The sequence below is a fragment of the Panthera uncia genome, assembly GCF_023721935.1.
Source record: "Panthera uncia isolate 11264 chromosome E2 unlocalized genomic scaffold, Puncia_PCG_1.0 HiC_scaffold_19, whole genome shotgun sequence".
Classification (NCBI taxonomy): Eukaryota; Metazoa; Chordata; class Mammalia; order Carnivora; family Felidae; genus Panthera; species Panthera uncia.
Window position 1 is genome coordinate 21,467,543 of NW_026057588.1, and position 21,933 is coordinate 21,489,475.

At 38.5% G+C, this 21,933-nt stretch overlaps 1 protein-coding gene across 1 annotated transcript; it reads left to right on the forward strand.

Moving 5' to 3' along the window:
* Positions 1 to 2,101: 2,101 nt before the first annotated feature.
* Positions 2,102 to 7,447, forward strand: LOC125915800 (cytochrome b-c1 complex subunit Rieske, mitochondrial). The gene is made up of 2 exons (XM_049621811.1): positions 2,102 to 2,364; positions 6,634 to 7,447. The coding sequence occupies exons 1-2, from the start codon at positions 2,151 to 2,153 to the stop codon at positions 7,242 to 7,244; spliced, it is 825 nt and encodes a 274-aa protein (XP_049477768.1). The 5' UTR covers positions 2,102 to 2,150; the 3' UTR covers positions 7,245 to 7,447.
* The last annotated feature ends 14,486 nt before the right edge of the window (positions 7,448 to 21,933 follow it).

Below are 21,933 nucleotides of genomic sequence, written 5' to 3' on the forward strand. Positions count from 1 at the left end.
CACAGAGCCTGACATGGGGCTCGGACTCACAAACCCTGAGATCATGACCTGAGCTGAAGTCGGACACTTAACCGACTGAGCCACCCAGGTGCCCCTCATTGTCATCTTTGAATCTCAGTTTCTTCTGGCATAAAATGGAAGGAGTTATTTTTATTGTTATCATGGACATTTCATAGCACTTACTGTATGCCAGGCATGGTTCTCTGCACTTTACACATATTAGTCCAATTCATCCTTAAAATAACCCTTTGGGGATAAACACTATTATTATCTTCATTTTATAGAATGAAAACTGAGGCATACACAGAGGCTATATATAACTCATTTTAGGGCTTACAGCTTGTGAGTATTAGAACTAGGATTAAACCCAGAGTCTTGTAAAGGCTCCTTCCCTCTTTTTTTTTCCATCCTCACCTACTCTTAACCAATTCAAAGGGCTGTTGTGATATTAAGTGCATTATTCCATGTAAAGAACTCAAACACACGGGGTGTAGTAGCTGCTCTGGAAGCATCCACTCTTACCATGAGGGTTGTTGCTGGGGTGAGCCCAGTGCCAGACCTATGGCTAGCCAAGTCAGAGTAACCCCTGAGGAGGCCAGTTCCAGTGCTGAGAGTACCACAGAGTCCCTAGGGCAATATGGATGGCCAAGACTTAGACCCTGAGAAGGGTCCAGGAGGAAGTGTTCAGTGTGCTGTGGACCTAGAGAGAGGAACACAAATGAGTCAGCACGAATTGAAGGAATATGTCAGATAAAACAATACTAACAAGCCTGGTGTTTAGCATGTGGGGCCCCTTGTAGGTACTGTTACACATATTAGTACATTTACTCCTTCTAGGTGGCATCATTACCACCTCCATTTTACAGGTGAGGAAACTAAAGCATAGAGGAGTCAGGAAACTTGCCAAGGTCCCAGGGCCCATGCACAGCACAGAAAAACTTCATTTACTTAATATTTAAATTAACTCATTTTGACCTAAGTAAAAGTTTTTTTTCACTAGAGTCATTGGAGAATCACTAAGGAGACAAAATAAATACCATGACAAGAAAATTATATTATTAAATCTTCCACCTGATGATTCAAGTAACCAAGGGCTTTGAAGTCAAGGCCTATTCTCTTAAAAGGAAGGTTAGCAAGTGTTAGAGAGGAATTAACAATATATTAGCACCAAACTGGGACTTTCTCATTGGTGTAATCAGAAGGATTGAAAGAAAATTAAAAAGGAAATAATTTTCTCACCATGTGATAGAAAGTGATTTGGGGACCCATCCCTGAATCCCCTAAAATCTCACTTAGGAAAACTGGTAGTGGTTTAGAGCGCTTAAAAGCCAGACTACCCCCTTTCACCCCTTGTTGGCTATCTAGTCCTGGGCACATAATCCCTCTAAACATTGGTTTCCTCATTGGAAAATAGCTGTTACCTCATAGGGATATTGACTATAAATGAAAAAATGAAGGTAAAGCACAAAATCTAATACATAGTAAATGCTTAATACACATAAGTCATTACCATTATCACTATGATTGTTAAGCTTTAACCAAAAATCCCCGGCCTTTTTAAAATTTATTTTTTACTTCGATGGTGCTAATAATCATCATTATAGTACACACATGGTGGCCACTATTTGCCTGGCTCTAGGTTTTATAAGTACATAAAACCTATTATATACAATATATATGTATACACCCTAACATATATCCTTATACATATGTATTACATTATATATGCACATATGTTAAGAATTACTAATTTCCCTAAACTATGATGACAACTTATTCTTATCCCTAGGTTCCTACAGATTAAGTTTTTACTCTGAGGGATCCAAAGTCGACTCGCGGGACGACTCCTGCGGGCCTCCTTTGCGCAGACACCAGGTTACACACCAAAAGATGTTGGGGAGGACAGATTGGGCGGCACCCACACCTTCCCGCCCGGCTCCGCCCCGCCCCCTTCCGCTCTTAGCGTACGCTCGTAGCCCCGCCTCTGACGCAGCGCCTTTCCTGGCTCTGTACCCCCACCTCTCAGGGGAGCCACCGTTGAGGCCGGCGCGCTGACGTCACGGATCGCGCGCCTCCTGTGCTTCCTCGCGCCTGCGCCGCGGCGAAAGGTCGTCCCTGTGACCGGCTCGGCGTTTGGAGCAGCTGTCGCCATGTTGTCGGTGGCCGCCCGTTCGGGCCCGTTTGCGCCCGTCCTATCGGCCACGTCCCGCGGGGTGGCGGGCGCGTTGCGGCCTCTGGTGCAGGCTTCAGTGCCCGCCACCTCGGAGCCGCCAGTGCTGGACGTGAAGCGGCCCTTCCTGTGCCGGGAGTCGCTGAGTGGCCAGGCCGCGAGCCGGCCTTTGGTCGCCTCCGTGGGCCTCAATGGTGAGCCGGGCTGAGGGGTACCCCCGTTCTCGCTCCCTCCGGCCCTCGACCCACGGCGCAGCTCAGGAGGGCGGGGAAATGGAGCGGAGCCCCTTTGGGGGATTAAGTTGCCTTGCTGGGTCGACCTTGGGCAAGCTTCTATACCTCCTGGGTGTCTGCCCTCACCTGTGCGCGGACGCGGCTAGGTTGGGCGATCTCGAGTGACCTCCAGCTCTCGCTTTGCGGGCCTCTGTTTCCGTTGGCGACCAGTCTGCCTAAACCACAGGCGAATCTTGTACGTCATAGGTTAAGTTCAAGAACTCTGAATGCCGACTGTTTCCAGCAAAGTCTGACAGATTTTGCTGCTTACAGGTCGTTTGGGCAAATTTCTGAATGTTTTTCCTCACCAGTGAAATGGATGAATGATTATACCAATTACGTAGGTAATGTCATGAGGTTTAGATGGAAAAATTCTACTTAAAGCCATTAGCACATTTGGGGGCATTTTATTATACATGTTGAAAAAATAAGAACTATTAATATTTGGGACGTTGTCCTGCTCACCGCCACCTAAACCGTCTAATGCCCTTGTCTTTCACGCATCCCTCCCAACAGCAACAGCAGCAAAACAATAACACAAGCCCCAAGGTCATTAATGATGTGGAGTATCGGCAATGTTTTGCTGGGCCAGAGGGTTTTTACACTGTAATCAGTTTGATGCTCAAGAAGAGCCACAAGCAGAGGTTGGTGATATTCCCATTTTGCAGGTAGAAAACAAACTACAAGAAGTGAAGTGACTTGCACAAGGATGAACTTTGTGTATGTGATAGAACATGGATTTGAAAGATTGATTTAGCCATGAACCAGATGCTGCACTATCTTTTGTGCCATGTCTTTTTTTTTTTTTTTTTTTCATGCTCTGTATTGGAAATCCTCAAATGGCAACCTGTGTGCCATTGTACCTGTAGTGTTCCCAACCTGCACAGTCTTAAAAAAGGAAGATTTCTTGCGTGTTTTAAAATGTTGGAATCTGGCAACACTGAACTTGTTTCACCATGAGAAAAGTGCTGTGCACTGGCTGCCCTCTTAGTTGGAGCAGTCACTCTTCCAGGTCATCACAGTTCTCACCAGACCTCCTCCATTGCGTTATCTGCCTGCCTGGCCCCACTGACAGTGACACTTGCCCTGCAAGCTAAGTTATTACCCCCACTCTCTTTAGTTTTCCTTCATTCACCCTGTTCTCTTTACTTTAAAATAATCCTCCCACTCGGTTTTCCACATTTCTGTCTTACCAAATCAATCTCAGTTCAGGGTCAGGTCAATAAAATTTTATATTTGCTGATTCCTTTATTTTTATGGTACATAACACTTCCTACTATTGCATTTCCTGGTGATTCCTCTGACCTTGAGCTTGAGGCATAGAGAAGAATCTTTATTTTTCTGTTTCCTACAACCTCAGATTTTGCATACAGGCAGTGCAGGATATTGGTGAATGAATAAAATGGCGATTTTTGTTGTTGTTGTTTGGGGGCACCAGTGGGTTTTGGAGACACTGTTCAGGGTGTGAGCAGAGTACACCAGCCCATCCCAAGCCTATTCTTTGGATCTGGAGGTAAGAAACAATAAAGGAGGACAAAATTTCAACAGCAAATGCAAAAAGCATCTTTGGAATTTGTCTAGTGACTAAAGGGTTTCTTCTAAAAATTAGAGGCTTACCTGACTTTCCCAAGAACAGGTAAATAATACAGAACCGTAAGGCAAACTTTTTCTATAATAATGCCTTCAGCTTGTAGTTTCAGTTCACGTTATAATCTGTCTAGATGGTTTGTAGAAAGATAGTTCTGACGGTGTGAAATGGGAGGGTTGGATCAGAAGATCCATGAGGTGAGAGGAAGATTTCCAAGGCACATCAGAGTTCATCTTAAGAAAGAAAAACCTGTTTTTTGTTATAGTCTCTTAAATTTTCTCTATTTCCAGAAGTATCTGGTTTTGCTTGTGTTTAGAACTAAATCTAGCTAGCATCTTTGTTGCTAAAGTCACACCTAATACAGTTAATGTAAATTATTTAGAAATGACTTTTGCAATATGGCAGTTAAATTTCCCAAAATATTCATGGTGGTACAATATACAATAGTACAGTATTGTACTATTGTACTAAAGTGTAACCTGCTAGGTAGAGTGGCAGTAGACAGCTGGATTTCTTTCACCACCAAATCTCTGGATGAGAATGTCAAAACCATTCTGTTTATTGTTCCTGTACATTTGCTTGTATACTGTTATATGGTTAAAGATTGTAGGCACTGTTTTTAATGTAGAAGTATGGACTTTGGTTCCTTCATCTTTTAGGTATGATACACATTTTCCTTTGTAATTCCAGAGAATACCAAAGGAGGGTAATTCATATTTGATCCCAAACCCCAGTGTACACTGTTAGGTTAGCATTAGGTAGAAGTAGGGTAGTATATGATGTAATGTCACTTTGCCATAGTTGTAAATATTAGGTAGTCACTACCCTTGTCCTGGTCCCAGAAAAGTACATAGAGTGATTTTGATAGGTTTCACCATTGTTTGGCAATACAGCTGGCCCTTGAACAACATGGATTTGAACTGTGCAGGTCCACTTATATGTGGATTTTTTTTTTTTTTTATAAATATGGTACACTGCTGCAAATGTATTTTTTATGGTTTTCTTAATATTTTCTTTTCCCTAGCTTACTTTATTATAAGAATTATATATATGAGATGTATAACATACAAATTATGTGTTAATCCCATTGCATGTGGGATCAGTGCCCCTAATCTCCACGTTCAAGGCTGACTTACAGCTTCCATTGTTACTGACTTTGAGAACCATGTGAAAAGTGTGGTCATGTTCTTTATTGTAATACTCAAGTATATTAGGATGAGACAGCCTAGTAGGCTGCAACTTACATGAAATTGCATTTTATAAGTACATTTTTCTTTTTGAAACAACAGTTTTTAAGTGAGGAATTTTTAATGTCCCTTTTATAAAAAAAGAAACCTTGTGACAAATTTCCTAAAATGCGTATACAACTTGCAAAGAGATTTGCTTCCTGAAACATACTTAAAAGTGATGCCAGTAAGTTAATTTTTTGTCAGATATTTTAAAATAGTATGGACAAAAGGTCATAATCTGTTTAGTTTAAAAACTACTTACATCCAAAGTACTACATAAATAGTAATTAGTTAACATTCATTTGACACAAAGATCTGGCCAGCCTGCAGTAGTAGTGTCTCAGTTGAGAAATCCACAGCACTGAAAAAGAAAGATAGTGCCCTTACTCTTAAAGAAGTTACTGCCCTTCACTGAAGAGGGGGATATATGAAAATTTGCTCTTTTATCCTGTACTAAGTTGAAATAATTGGCTCTTTTGGAGATTTCATTGATAGTTGTGTATTTTGACAAGGATGTCCTTTTCTGCCCATTGGTGGCTTTACTTGAAGTTAAAGTAATACTGATTTATACTCCAGAGTCTAAAATAGAAAATCTCTTCATTTTCTGCAACTAAAGTTATACTAACAGTTCACAGAATGTTTATGGTAATAAGTATTTATGAATTTTTAGCAGTTCTACTGAACTTTCAGAGAGTAAGTAGATAGTAATGTGAAGTTAGACATTTGGCTTAATAAGATGATCACAAATCACCTTTTTTTTAATGTTTATTTTGTGCACGAGAGAGAGAGAGAGAGAGAGTGCGAGAGAGAGAGGGAGAGAGAACGTGGGTGGGGGAGGGGCAGAGAGAGAGGGAGAGCGAAAATCTCAAGCAGGCTCCTGAAATCAGGAGTCAGACGCTTAACTGACCGAGCTACCCAGGAGCCCCACAAATCAACTTATTGGGTGGACTTGATGAGTTTTACGGTCCCTTGTAATCCAGAGAATATGGGAAATAGTTAACATAGTTGTATGTTTTGGCATGTTGAGTTTTGGGGATTTTAAAATATTGCTGTTTACAGTACTATTTAACTTTTTAGATTTGATGCACTAAATCGTTAGAAATTCTGAATCAACTGTGTTCAATCAGGAAGAACTCAGTTTACGCATATTATCCTGTGATTTCATACCAGTATGATAGGTAGTGATTGACTTCATTTCTTTTTCAATATTTTCTATGCAGGCACTGCCAACCTGACCATTTCTGGCATTAGTGCTATATTTCACATTTTTATAACTTGATTTTTGCTTATGAATTCACAAAGGTTATTTCCTGATGTATACTTCTTTCAGGGTACTCATCTAATTGTTTTTTTAACTTTCTGTTTATCTTGCAGTCCCTGCTTCTGTTCGTTATTCCCACACAGACATCAGAGTGCCTGACTTCTCTGACTATCGACGCACCGAAGTGTTAGATGGTACAAAGTCTTCAAAAGAGAGCAGTGAGGCTAGAAAAGGTTTCTCCTATTTGATAACTGCAACAACTAGTATAGGTGTTGCATATGCTGCCAAGAATGTCGTCTCCCAGTTTGTTTCCAGCATGAGTGCTTCTGCTGATGTGTTGGCCATGTCGAAAATCGAAATCAAGCTATCCGATATTCCAGAAGGCAAGAACATGGCTTTCAAATGGAGAGGAAAACCGCTGTTTGTGCGTCATAGAACCAAGAAGGAAATTGAGCAGGAAGCTGCAGTTGAAGTGTCCCAGTTGAGGGACCCGCAGCATGATTTAGATCGAGTAAAGAAACCTGAATGGGTTATCCTGATAGGTGTTTGCACTCATCTTGGTTGTGTACCCATTGCAAATGCAGGAGATTTTGGTGGTTATTACTGCCCTTGCCATGGGTCACACTATGATGCTTCTGGCAGGATCAGGAAGGGGCCTGCACCTCTCAATCTTGAAGTTCCCTCATATGAGTTCACCGGTGATGACATGGTGATTGTTGGTTAGAGATCTGGACTCAAGTCCAAGGTTCCTTTCAGTCGTCTTGTCACCTCAGAAGACCTATGAGCAAGCCTTCTATACTTAAGTGGGTTGATTTGAAATATTTAAGAATTGCTGATAATGTATTTGCAAACATTTATGTGAAGTAAATTGAATTTAATGTTGAATGCTTTCAAGCATTCACCTAATAAAGCCACTGTTAAACATTATTAAGTTCAAAGACTTAAAAGGTGCAGTGTCTTTGATAGTTAATTCTAATTAAAAATTACAGACTTATGTACCAGATATTTGTGAAATCTGTAATTGACGTTCTCCTTCATCTTCCTTCTTTATGTTAGGGTCAACAGATTCTGCAGAGCTAATGGTTAGACTGAGGTAAAAGTAGCTGGTCATTTCCAAGTCCTGGGAGATGTTTATGGCATTGGCAGAAACAGTAATATCCAGGTTTCCCTTTTGTTCTTTTACACATGAGTCCTGGCTGTGTGTGTCCTGCCGCACGTGCCCCCAGCCCCCGGTCTGTATGATGATGTTGAATGTAATCTCTGGGAGAATCCTAAATGGGGTGTTAGCAGCTCTGAGGGTTTAGCCCCAGCTCTAGCTAGCTGTTTTCCTGCTAGGAAATTTTATTTTTCACTTACGGGAATAAGTTAGTAATTAGAATTCTTTAGTTTTAAGAGGCAGTGGTGGGATAGTATCTGAGAAAAGCTTTCCAAAATGGGAGTGCCACTGTTAACTCCTTCGTCTGGTGAGGATATTTGTGTTCCCATTGTTTCTGCATCCACCCTATCTAGAGACAAAAGGGGAGTAGTGTATCTGAGACTACTGTAAAGGATCCTGCTGGTTTTGTTTCTGCAATGATAACATGTTGAGGTGTTTCCTTCAGTTGGATACGCAGTCCCCACTTTTCACCGTCCCCACCACCGATATGAAGGTGGTGGGCACAGGAAGACATCAGAATTGACACCCTCTTCTTTCTGCCTTCTGCCTTCAATTACACAGCTGAAATAAGACTGAGATCTGATATTCTCCCTGGGAACTAGGAGTAGGCTTTGACCCTTGTTGAGAATCACAGCTACTTTGATAAGTTTGCCATTTGGCGGTAAGTCAGTAATATACCACTGGGTCCATCTTTGATCACACGTGCATTTGTAAGAAAGCAAACTAGATTCAGTGGTTAGATCTTCCAAAGGGAAATGGTCATCCAGGACTCCAGTCTTTAAAACAGTAGCTAAGTGTATTAAAAAGAAAACTTTTTGTTTATGAGCAGATATTTGGTTCATTTCTTTACCATACCTTTATCATTCTAGAAAGAAAATTAGCATGGGTGATAAATGGGGCTAATAAATAATAGTATTTTATTTTCTGGTATCTAGGTGTAAACGTGAGACAAAAAGTGCCAAATATTGCTAATTTACTAAAAGTAGTGAAATTATATCATTAAGTATAAACAATATGGGTGTGTAGTATTTGATGTTAATATTTGGAGCATCTTGCATGAAGTCCGTGCCCCTCCCCCCACTCCCAACCATGAGGCCATGAGAAATTAGTATGTATTTGTTGGATATTTTGCTTATCGTTGTAGTGAAGATTCCTTTTTTTCCTAATATATATAGGGAAGACCATCTTACACATGCTGCTTTTTCATGGTGCCAGTTGTCCACAACTTACTGTTTAAAGCTACACCCATATATTTATTATAAGCTGACAAAATTTGAAGTTGAATTGTTAAGTTCCTACTTCATGTTTAAAATGGCAGCAGGAGCTGTTCGTCACTTCCTCAAGATATGCTAATGTAGGAACTGGTATATATTTTACATTCGTAAAATTCTTACTTGGATGGGATGATAAGTAAAAATGCCAGGTTTTAATTTGAAGGTGAATTATTAAGCCTGGAATGGAAACCTCAAAGCATTATTAAATGAATCCTTAGACCCCAGTGAATCTGAGTGACTTTTGGGTGGTGTTTGTCTTCATGTGTGAAAGTTAAAGGAATTTTGTTCCTTTGGACATAACTGAAGCTGCTGAGCTTTTAATATATCCATGTGTGGGTTGTGTGAGTTGGGGGCATAGTGTAGTAGAAGAAGTAGTGGACTAGAATTTAGGGTTTTAATTCTGGCTTAGCCATTTCCTAGCCATGGAACTATGGGCCTGTCACTTAACTTCTTTTGGACATTTTTTTCCCCCATCTGTAAATTTGGAATGGTTGAACTAGATTTCTAAGAGTTCTCTGACCTTTTAGGATACTCTGACTCCCCTCTACCCTCTGCCCTAGTAATGGGAATGGGTTTTCTTAAATAAGCATTTGTTGTGTTCTCAGTATTTGGTATTGCAACAAAGACACCCAAGCTGCTAAAAGCAGCATTTTAATCAGCTGAGCCAACCTTTTACAATAGTGGTTGGTCAACCTGGGACAGCACTACTATTCTAGGGGGTGTTTGTGGCCATTATGTGATTGTCACAGTGATGGAGCATGCTGCTGGTATTGGGGTGGAGGGATGCGGGAGTGGGAACACGAAATGTTCACTTGTGAGGGAAACACAGGTCCACAAGCTAAAAGAATACTGTGCTCCCAAAAATATCAACAACACTTCACTGAAGAAAAATGCTCATACCCTATTATTACCCCCTCCCACCCTGAAGTGACACCTCAAAATATTTCATTTTTCCATATTTGAAATGCCAGAATAACTGCACTAGTGGCTCCCAGCCTGTGGAGGACAAAATAGAAAGTTTTCAGGTTCCTAAATGTTTTGCAGGTGTTCTGTGCTGGAATTGCTGGATTTGGTGGCTCCTTATGGCTTTTGTGATATTTTGACTAATAACAATAAACTTAAATTCCACTCTTCCATTTATTTTTTAAAGAAGGCTTGGTTCCACAAGTGATAGGACAAGTAAAATTACTTCACTATTTTGCTAAGTGGGTAGAGCAGACTTAATGTTAGCTTTTTGATTGTTCCAGTGAAACAAAATTCTGGATATTAGGGGGAAATGACTTAAAAAAAGAAGAAATTTGACCAGTTGGCATCCTGACATCAGATCATTAACATGTACTTATTTTTACTGGGAATGAAGACTGGGACAGTGTTGAGATTAAATGCCTTTTTATTATGCTTTAAACAAAGTGGTTATAGAAAATAACCTTTCAAAGAACTTAACATTGTTTGTTAATGTCAATTTACTTTGGTCTTTCTGAGAATAACTTTGTAAAATCTAGCTGACTCAAAACTGAGTGTGTACAGGCATCTGTCCTTATTTGATATATATGGTTTGGGATCAGAATGTGCTATTAGTACTCTTAATTTTTCTGAATAATGTGAATATACTATATTTGTCATAAGTCATTCTTCATTCCCACACTGCTAAAACTGACATTTTCTATATTTTCATGTCATTTAAGTACATTTTATATATTAACACAAAGTAAATGTGCATATTTTTCAGAATGATATTCTTGGCCCAGTGTTCTAACACTTACCTTGTCATCTGTTTGCTAATGACTCCCCTACATCACTTCCCTGAGCCTCATACTCATGTTCAACCATTTAAACCGGTTATTTGTGCATAGATATTCCATTAATACCTTAAGATTAAAATGTCCAAAAGGAAAGGAAGTCCTCTCTGTTTTCCCTAAGATATCTCCTTTATTGTTGGTGGCCTTCCTAGCTAGCCAGTAATCTAGCTGGCAGTAAAAACCTCTAGTCCCCTCTGCCTCCCTTTCCATTCCCCCCTGCCCCCAGCCTGAATCCCCAAACCCTGCTAATTGTACCTACTTAGTAAAATAGGTCCATTCCTGTCTCTGCAACTTGTAACATTCTAATAGGGGCAAACTTTGGGCACTCCTAGCCACTAGGTGAAGTGTACTTCTGTGTAGGATTTCATTTAATCCTCAAAAAATCCTGTTGGCTGGGTAATGTTGCTATTCCTAGTTTTACTGGTACTGAAACTGAGGCACATCGTCATACTGCCAATAAGTTAGTGGAACTGAAATTTTAGTTTCACCCAGGGAGTCTTAGTGCAGTCTATAGTCCTGATCACTATCCTATATATATACCTATATATCCTATATATATAGGATGTGTGTGTGTGTGTGTGTGTGTGTGTGTGTGTGTGCGCGCGCGTGCTCATATGCTTTAACTGAGGCCTTGTATCTACCAAACAGGTCATCTTTCCTCCAGTCTTCTCACTTTAAAGCCCATCTTCCATATAGTCACCAAGTGGTATAGAGGTTAAGAGTATGGACTTTGCATGGAACCTCTACAAGATCCTCCTTATCTGCATCCCATCAGTAAAACCTTTGCACTGACAGTTTTCTGGGCTTGTTTTGTCCTAATCTCTTCCCATGCTGTCTCTTCTGCCTCGTTCCCCTTTCCTTTGTCTTGTCTGGTTTGTCCTCTGCCTGCCCTTTGAGATCGTTTAGGTGTGGTATCCTGTACCTGAATTATATTCACTTTTGCAGCAAGTTTCCCCAAAATAACCAGGGCATACCCATTGAGATATCCATGTTTTTCTCTATGTTAAAGTTCACTCTCGGTCTGTCTCCCAACCCACCACTAAACAGAGGGCTGGGGACCATGGCAAGTACTCAGCCATGGAGTTGAATGCTGAATGGGGGGTGGGGGTGGGGTGGGGAGGTGAACTTCTGAGTGGTATTGTCTGAAAGAAAAGGTTTCCAGGGAATACTTTGTATTAACATTTTTTTAAAAATAGAACAATCATGTAATATCTGTATCTTTCTAGGACTTTAGGTCAGAGGAGAAATGAACTATATTACAGGATGTTTTGGATTTAAGTTTACACTCCTCCCAGAAGAAAAAAATGGAAAAAATAAATAATTCACAGTCTTAAAAAAAATGGATTATTTTACTTTTTCCATTTGCTTCATAATGAGCATTCTCCCCAAATAAGATTTCAATGTCAAAAGGTTTGTCCTCTAGTATTTTATTTCCAACACTAAAATGCTATGGACATCATGTCATTACTGCTACCATTTTCTCTCTCTTTTACTCACTTTCTGTCCTGGAATTTAGGATGGGAACATTTTGCTTAGCAGGGAAAATACTATCAAGTAGGTGAATTGACCAGTTCTCTGAGGTAGGAAGGGTGGAGGATTATTTTCTCTTTTTCAGTACTCAGCACTACTTATCGGAAGTTAAAAAGGTCCTACACATAGTACTGACAGGAATGTGAGGTTAAGATGGTTTCTACTCCAGATGCTTAAAGGAAACCTAAATACACCACAAAAGAAAGACTAGCCAAGTGTTTGCTTATAAAAAAGATTATTATAGATCAGAAATCTCTGGTCAGCGGTACAAGATTAAAATTAATTTTGTGAAGGACTTCAGCAGTATCTTTGTAATAACTCCTCCATAATGATCAACATAAGACTGGTCTATCAGTGAACCAAAAATCCCAAATTCAATAAACTACACTTTATACTTTTGCAGCTATTATCCTAAACTTGGGTCAATTTGAGTGCAAAAGCTTACAGTCATCTAGCTTTTGAAATCCTTATCTGATTAGAATATTTGCAAAGGTAAGAAATGAAAGTGCATAAGTAATAGGTTTTTCGTCCAGTTTTTAAGAGGGCAAACAAAACCTTGACTCCTTAATTGAAAGGGAAAAAAAGCTAATGCATTTCACATAATTGTCTGCTTTAAGATAAGTATCTGAAATTTGCTGTTTTCTTTTATCTGTTCATGGCTAAAATTTCAACTCCTGCCTCTTCCTTATCTGAGGGAATACTTGCTTTCTTAGCTTTGCCTAAAATACACACTCTTCTGTGGGACCTGTTCAGCCCACTGGAGAAACAGCATTCTGAGGGCCCCAGCTGATCTCAGTATGTGAAAATCAGGTTAGGACTGTATTCCCCCTTAGTGAAGATTACCTATTAGACCCTTTTAAACACAAATCTCAAATGAGATTAAGGGTATGAAAGGCATTATAGACCTTAAAGCAAAATACAAATGCTCAAAATGTTATTTAGTGAACTATACCAGGGAGACCATACATGACATTTAGAATATGATTAGGTATGCAGAAAGGCAATTTTGGTGGAGGTATGTCCCTATTCAGACTGTGATTTATCAACTGAAAATAGGTATTAATCCTGCATTCTTATGATGCTTTGGTCCCTGGAAGTTCAGGTTCACATGTACACATGGTTTCAATGTTAATAGCAAAGCTGAACTCATCCACAGTAATGGCTCATGTTGTAGGGCCTCCTCCCCTGCCAGGTTTTAACTAAGGGATTATTAATTGAATCCAAAAGCTAGTTCTCTGAAAAGAACAAGAAAATAGACACAGCTTTTGTAAGCTTGATAAAAAGAAAACAAAAGCAAAAATACATAGAGAAGTAGACGTCATCAAGTGATGGAAGATATTAATAGTAATGAAGTAACAAGAATGCAACTCTAGGGGCACCTGGGTGGTCAGTAGGTTAAGTGTCTGACTTCTGCTCAGGTCACGATCTCACGGTTCGTGGGTTTGAGCTCCGCTTTGGGCTCTGCTGACAGCTCGGGAGCCTTCAGCCTGCTTTGGATTCTGTGTCTCCTTCTCTCTGTCCCCCCTGCTTGTGCTCTATCCCAGTCTCTCAAAAATAAATAAACATTAAAAAAAATTTTTTTAAACGGAATGCAACTCTATGCAACAAAAGTTGTAAAGCTCAGGGGATACAGATGATTTATTAACAAAATATAAAATACCAAAATTCACCCAAGAAGTAGAAACCTTGAGTATACCATAATTACCATAGATCAAGTTAAGTATTAAGTTACCATAACTGGTTGGCTTCATATCTGAGTTCTGTATGACATTTTAAAGAAAAGATAGTTTCATCACTGTTTCAACCATTCTGGATCCGAGCTTCTCTAATCTTACCATGCATACAAGTCACCTGGGGATCTTGTTTGTGATGCATATCCTAATTAGGATATGGGGTAGGGCCTGAGATTTTGCATTTCTAACAAATTCTAGGAAGTGAGCTTGACATCCAGTTGATATCCATGCTGCTAGTCCATGAAGCATACTTTGGGTTAGCAAAATTCTATACCATGGCGTTGTGGGGTAAGGTGGGATATGGAAGCTCTACAATTCATTTTATGAATTCAACATAAAATTAATATTAAAACTAGACATTATACAAAAAATACATCAATCTCATTTACTGAGTAAACACATTTTAAAATTTTTTAATGTTTTATTTTTGAGAGAGAGACAAAGCAGGAGTGGGGGGGAGGGCAGAGAGAGAGGGAGACAGAGAATCTGAAGCAGGCTCCAGGCTCTGAGCTGTTAGCACAGAGCCCGACATGGGCTCAAACCCACAAATCGTGACCTGAGCCAAAGTCGGATGCTTAACTGACTAAACCACCCAGGCGCCCCATAAATAAAACATTTTAAATAAAATGCCAGTAAAAGAAATCTAGCCTCTCTGTTTCTCCCTGTTGGACAGAGATTGCTGCACAATCCCTGAGATAGGATGGTGAAGGTTGGAGTGAATGGATTTGGCTATATTGTATGCCTGGTTACCAAGGCTGTTTTCAAATCTGGCAAAATGTATACTGTTGCCAATAATGACCCCTTTGTTAATCTCAACTTCATCCAGTATAATTCCACCCATGACTAGCTCAATAGCACAGTCAATACTGAGAATGGAAAGTTTATTATCAAGGAAAAGCCCATGTTCATCTTCCAGGTATAAGATCCAGTGCTGAATATGTTGTAGAGTCTCCTGATGCCTTCATTATCTTGAGAAGGCTGGGGCTCACATGAAGAGAAGAGCCAAAAAGTAATCATTTCTGCCCCGTCTGTTGATGCCCCCAAGTATTGTGTTGAGCTGAACCATAATTATGACAACTCAAGATTGTCAGCAGTACCTCCTGAACCACCAACTGCTTGCCCCCCGACCAAGGTCATTCATGACATCTTCAGCATTGTGGAGGGACTCATGAGCACAGTCCATGCCATCACTGCCACCCAGAAGACTGCAGATGGCACTTCTGGAAGCTGTGGCATGATGGCTGAGTGGCTACCCGGAATATCATTACTATTTCTCCTGGTGTTGCCAAGGCTGTGGACAAGGTCATCCCTGAGCTGAATGGGAAGCTTACTGGCATGGCCTTTATGTCCCCACCTCCAATGTATTGGATGTGGGTCTGACCTACTATCTAGAAAAAGCCGTCAAATGTGACGTCAAGAAAGTGGTGAAGCAGGCATCGGAGGGACCCCTAAGGGCATCCTGGGCTAGGCTGAAGACCAGGTTGCCTTCTGCGACTTTAACAGTGACACCCCTTCTTCTACCTTTGATGTTAGGGCTGGCAATGACGGCTTTTCCTGTTATGACAATTAATTTGACTATAGCAATAGGACTTTATGAAAAGTAAGTAAATTACAGGACTTTATGGGGAAAAAAAGTCTAAATCAATATTTAAGCAAATTGAACATGCTCTTGAGTGAGATAGCTTAGTTTCATTAAAAAGTAAATTCTCCAAATTAACATGCATTTAGGATCTCCGTAGTGGTTTTTGTTTGTATGCTTATTTTGTTTTATTTAGGATAAAATGGGAATACAATTTATACAGAGTAAAAAATATCCAAAAAGAGCCAGGAAAAGTATGAAAAAGAATGAAGATTTGCTTGAGATACAAGAACCTGTTATAACATCATTGTAGTTAAACTCATATGATATTGGCATGGGAATAGACATGTTAGTGGAACAAAATAGACTGTAAAAAGAACTAGATCTCAGGGCATATGAGAATTTAATATTAGAAAAGCAGGATTCAATTCAGTTGTAAAAAGAATGAATTGTTTAAGAAATGGTGCTGATAAAACTTACTATCCCTCTGGAAGAAGAGTGGACCCCAGCTCTCGTTATGCATAAAGACAAATTCTAGGGAGATTAAAGATGCATGTAAGACAAAATATTTTAAGAAAAATCTCAGAAACTGCATGTAATATGAAGATGGAAAACACCTTCTTAATCATGACAAGGCACTTAAAATCTATATCAGAAAATATAGGGCTGTTTGTACACAAAAATGAAATCTTTTAAAAATTTTTTTAACGTTTATTGATTTTTGAGACAGAGAGAGACAGAGCATGAACAGGGGAGGGGCAGAGAGAGGGAGACACAGAATCTGAAACAAGCTCCGGGCTCCGAGCTGTCAGCACAGGGCCCGACGCAGGGCTCGAACTCACGGACCGCAAGATCATGACCTGAGCGAAGTCGGACGCTTAACCGACAGAGCCACCCAGGCGCCCCCACAAAAATGAAATCTTGAGCAAAAAAGATATTAGCCAAATCAAACCACAATAGATTTGTAAGAAACTAACAATAAATAATGAAAATAAAAGAATTAGTCAATATCTATAACATAGAGATTTTATAAATTGACAAAACTCCAGGAAAAAAGTAGGAAAAAGAAATGTACAAGTGAATACAGAAAAAGTAAATCTGAGAGACTAATAAATGAGAAGGTATTAAATATCTTAGTTGTTAGAGTAAGCACAATGGTAACGAGATATCACTTTACATCCATCAGGTGGGCAAAACTTTAAGGAGAAATAATATTTTGCTGTCAAATAAGTGTGAGAAAGGGGTACTCACATATTGCTGGCAGAAATAGGAAACAGTTTTAATATATTTCTCCAGATTGTTTTCCCAAGCCAAAAATACACATACCCATTAGTGCAGCCATTAATCTTCTGAGACACTCCCCATAGAAATAAAAACTACAGAAAAATGAAGATATAAGAATATTTGTATCAGTGAATATATAGTGGGCCCAAGCTAGAAACAGAATGACAATGACACAAAATATATAAACATTTTTAATGTTTTATGAGTGTAAGAAAAGTGTGGAAGAATACCAAGTGCTGTTAACATGGATTATCTGGGATTGAGGTGGGTGTGGGGAAGGAGGATTCAGGGGGAGGATAGGGGTTCATAGAAACAAGTTAATAAGAAAAAAGCAAGAAAATGTGACTAGCCCTGCCTAGCATGAATGATAGCCCATTTTGCACAATTATATATGTACACACGTACACATACATACATATATACATACATGTATGAATATATGCGTATATGCATCTACCTATGTATATGCAGAAACAGATTGGGGAAAATGAGTTATACAAATATCTATAGACGTATAGAGATGTTCATGACATATTGCTAAGTGGAAAAAAAAAAGAAAATTACAAAGTAAAATGTCTAATATGATTCTCTTTGGCAAAAGAAAAACCATCCTCTATATTGTTGCTTTGATATGTTTGCATGAGCAAAGAGGAAGGCATGGTCCTCTAACAGGACCCCTTCTATCCTGTTAGAAGGGGTCACAAGTGTAGAGTTGAGGGGACGGTGATGATTAGGCTTTTTCTTTGAAAAATTTTTTAATGTTTATTTTTTAGCGAGAAAGAGAAAGAGAGCCACAGTGTGAGTGGGGGAGGGGCAGAAAGTGAGGGAGACGCAGAATCTGAAGCAGGCTCCAGTCTCTGAGCTGTCAGCACAGAGCCTGACATGGGGCTCAATCTCATGAAGGATGAGATCATGACCTGAGTGAGGTCAGACACTTAACTGACTAAGCCACCCAGGTGCCCCAGGTTTTTTCTTTACACAGTTTTTAGTATTGTTTTACCTGCTAAAACAAACCTGTTTTGCTTTATAATTTGAAAAACTTGAAATTATATTGTCCATTTTCCTGACTGGGAACATCAGTTGGTCCCTCCTATTAATTAATATTAGACATTGACTAGTGTTTGTCAGTGGTCAATTTTTTGCATATTAGCCATTAGATATACACTTATACATAAAAGTCCTATGAAAGTACAGTTGTGTATATATGGGTAGAGTAATTTTTTAATTTAGTAATTGTTTTGTAGGAAGATTAAAAACAATAGATTACCACTTATTTACTTGCATCACTTATAAATCCTAAATCACAGTTTGCTTTGGTTGATTCAAACATTAAGGGAAAAAGGATGGAGGTTAATTGCAGAAAATTCGTTTGCATCTTGACATATAATTATATATTAATATCTAGACCAGAGCTGTCTAGTAGAATTTTCTGCATTGAGGGGCACCTGGGTGACTCGGTTAAGACTCTGACTTTGGCTTGGGTTATGATTTCACGGTTCATGAGTTCGAGTCCTGCATCGGGCTTTGTGCTGACAGCTCAGAACCTGGAGCCCACTTTGGATTCTGTGCCTCCATTTCTCTCTGTCCCTCCCATGCTCTCTCTCTCACACAAATAAATAAACATTAAAAAAATTAAAAATATAATTTTCTGCAATGAAAGAAATGTTCTATAATCTGTATTGTCTAATATTGTAGCCACTAGCCACATGTGGTTATTGAGCACTTGAAATGTGACTAGTGAGTGAATCTGAAGAATTGAATTTCAAATTTCACTTAATTTTAATTTAGTAAATGGCCACATGTGTACAATGCAGATCTGGAACCACTTTCCTCACTAAAACCAAACAAACATATCCCAAAGCTGTTGACTGGAATAGCAAATTTGCCTCTTTTGTCTAATAACTAATGTGTAGGATAGTGTTCTCTGTGTATAATGCTATAACAGCTTTTTAAAAACATTGTTACGATGATCTTTACATTTTAATAAACTATTTCAAACACAGAAATATGACAAAATGATAAACACTCATAAACCCACCATTGTATTTAACAAATGCTAACATTTCATTAAATTTTGCTTCAGATTTTTTAAATAAAATATTACATATCTAATTGAAGCCCTTTCCCTCCGTCCTACACAACATTCCACACCGTATATATATACATATACATATATATACATATATACATATACATATCTATATATATACAGATATATAGGTATCTGAAAATCTATATATAGACATGTGTCCTTCCTATCCATTGGTCTCAGATATTTACCTCATACTTTCAAAGGTGGACAAGAAACAAGTGCCTTTATCACTGTATAACATTCTATCTAGGCTATATGTTTATCTGTTTATGTGTCTCTACATGTTTGCCATAAACAATCCAAGAAAGATTAGAGAGATTTCAGAGCCATAGACAGAAGTTTAAGCAACTTGGATGAGAGTTACCTACCTCAGAAAGTGAGAGTAGATGATGTAAAATAAGAATCATACAATTCTACAGCAAAAAAAAAAAAAAAAAGATTCAATTTTAAAATGGTCAAAGGACCTACACAGATATTTCTGCAAAGAAGACATACAAATGGCCAATAGGTATATGAAAAGCTACTCGACATCACTAATTACCAGAGAGAGGGGGATCAAAACCATAATGAGCTATCATTTCACACCTGTTATGTTGTCTATTATCAAAAAGACAAGAGATAACAGGTGCTGGCAAGGTTGTGGAAAATAGGAAATCTTCATACCTGTTGATAGAAATGTAAATTGGTACAGCTGTTATGGAAAATAGTATGGCTGTTCCTCAAAGAACTAATAACTGAACTACCATATGATCCATCAATCCCACTCCTTGTTATGTATCTGAAGGAACTGAAATCAGTGTCTTAAAGAGATATCTGCACTTCCATGTTTATTGCAGCATTATTCACAATAGCTAGGATATGGAAACAAACTAAGTGCTCATCAACAGGTGAATGAATAAATAAAATGTGTATGCATATATATATATATATATATATATGTATGTGTGTGTGAATGTGTATGTGTGTGTGTATAAAATGGAATATTATTCAGCCAGAAAAAGTGATATCCTGCCATCTGTGACAACGTGGATGAACCTGGAAGGCATTATGTGAAGTGAAATAAACCGGACAGAAAAAGACAACAAATACTGTATGGCATTGCTTATAAGTGGAATATTAAAAAAATTAAAAGCCAATTTCATAGAGAAACAGAGCAGAATGGTAGTTATCTGATACTGGAGTAAGGAGGAAATGGGGTTATGTAGGCCAAAGGGTATAAGTTTTTTCAGTTATAAGAACAATTTCTGAGAATCTAATGCACAGCCCAGTGACTATAGTTAATAATAGATTTTGTATACTTAAAAGTTACTGGGAACAGAGCTTAATCATTCTCACCACACAAAAGAACTATGTTAACTATGTGAGGTGATGGATGTGTTAATTATCTTGATTTTGGTAATAATTTGGCAATGTATATGTATATCAAATCATCATGTTGTGTGCTTTAAATATATACAATTACATTTTTCAACTACTCCTCAATAAAATTATTTAAAAAAGAATTATTAAGGAAGAATTAAGTTTGGTGGATTTTTATGAGAAAGGACATTTGCCAATAGGTAGGGGGGTCCAAGGGAAAGAGTCCATTTTCCTAGTCAACAATTGAGGGTCATCATAATGAGGTTTCTCTATATTTTTCATAAAGGGACTTGCCTAAAGAAGTGGTTCTCAAATTTGTTTGCTCATTAGAATCATCTGGGAGCTTCAAAAACCACTGATTCCCAGTCCACTTCCAGAGATTGTGACTTGATTAGTCAGAATTTTTAAATGATCTCTAGGTGATTGCAATATGCAGTCATGATTGAAAGCAATAGCCCCAGACCAATTTTTCAAACTTGGTAGCCACTAGAATCACCTACTCAGCTTTAAAACTGCCTGGACTCACCCCTAGGCATTAGTTGTTTTAAAACTGATTTAAATGGTATGGAAGCCACCAAGAAAAACAGAGGAAAGTCAAATAAATACAACCAGAAATGAAAGAGGAAACATTCCAACTGATACCACAGAAATACAAAGGATCATAAGAGACTACTATGAACTTTACTATTATATGCCAACAAATTTGACAACCTAGAAGAAGTGGATAAATTCCTAGAAACATAAGACCTACCAAGTCTGACTTATAATGAAATATAAAATCTGAACAGAAAAAAAAAATACTAGTAAGGAGATTGAATTAGTCGTTAAAAACCTCCGAACAAGCAAAAGTCCATCACCAGATGGCTTCACTAGTGAATTCTACCAAACATTCAAAAAAATTAGTATCAATCCTTGTCAAACTCTTAAAAAAAAAAAAATAGGAGGGGACTCTTCCAAACTCATTTTATGAGGCCAGCATTACTCTGATACCAAAACCAGACAAGGATGCCACAAGAAAAGAAAATATCCCCGATAAACCTAGATGCAAAAATTGTCAACAAAATATTGCAAACCAAATTCAAGAATACATTGAAAGGATCATACACCATTATCAAGTGGGATTTATTTCAGGGATGCAAAGATGTTTCAACATCCACAAATCAGTCAATGTGATATACCACATTAACAAAATGAAAGATAAAAATAATGATTATCTCAATAGATGCAGAAAAAACATTTGACAAAATTCAATATCCACTTATGGTAAAAACTGTCAACAAAATGGGCATAGAGGAAATGTGCCTTGACAAAATAAAGACCATATGTGACAAGCCCACAGCTAACATCACACTCAACAGTTAAAAGCTGAAAGCCTTTCCTCAAAGATTTAGCACACAACAAGGATGTCCACTCTTGCCGTCTCTATTCAACATTGAAAGTATTTGGAAGTCCTAGCTAGAGCAACTGGTAAAGAAAAATAAATAAGAGGCATCCAAATTGGAAATAAAGAAGTAAAACTGTCACTATTTGCAGATGACATGGTATTATTTAGAGAAAATCCTAAAGATTCTTAGAACTAATAAATTCAGTAAAGTTGCAGGATACAA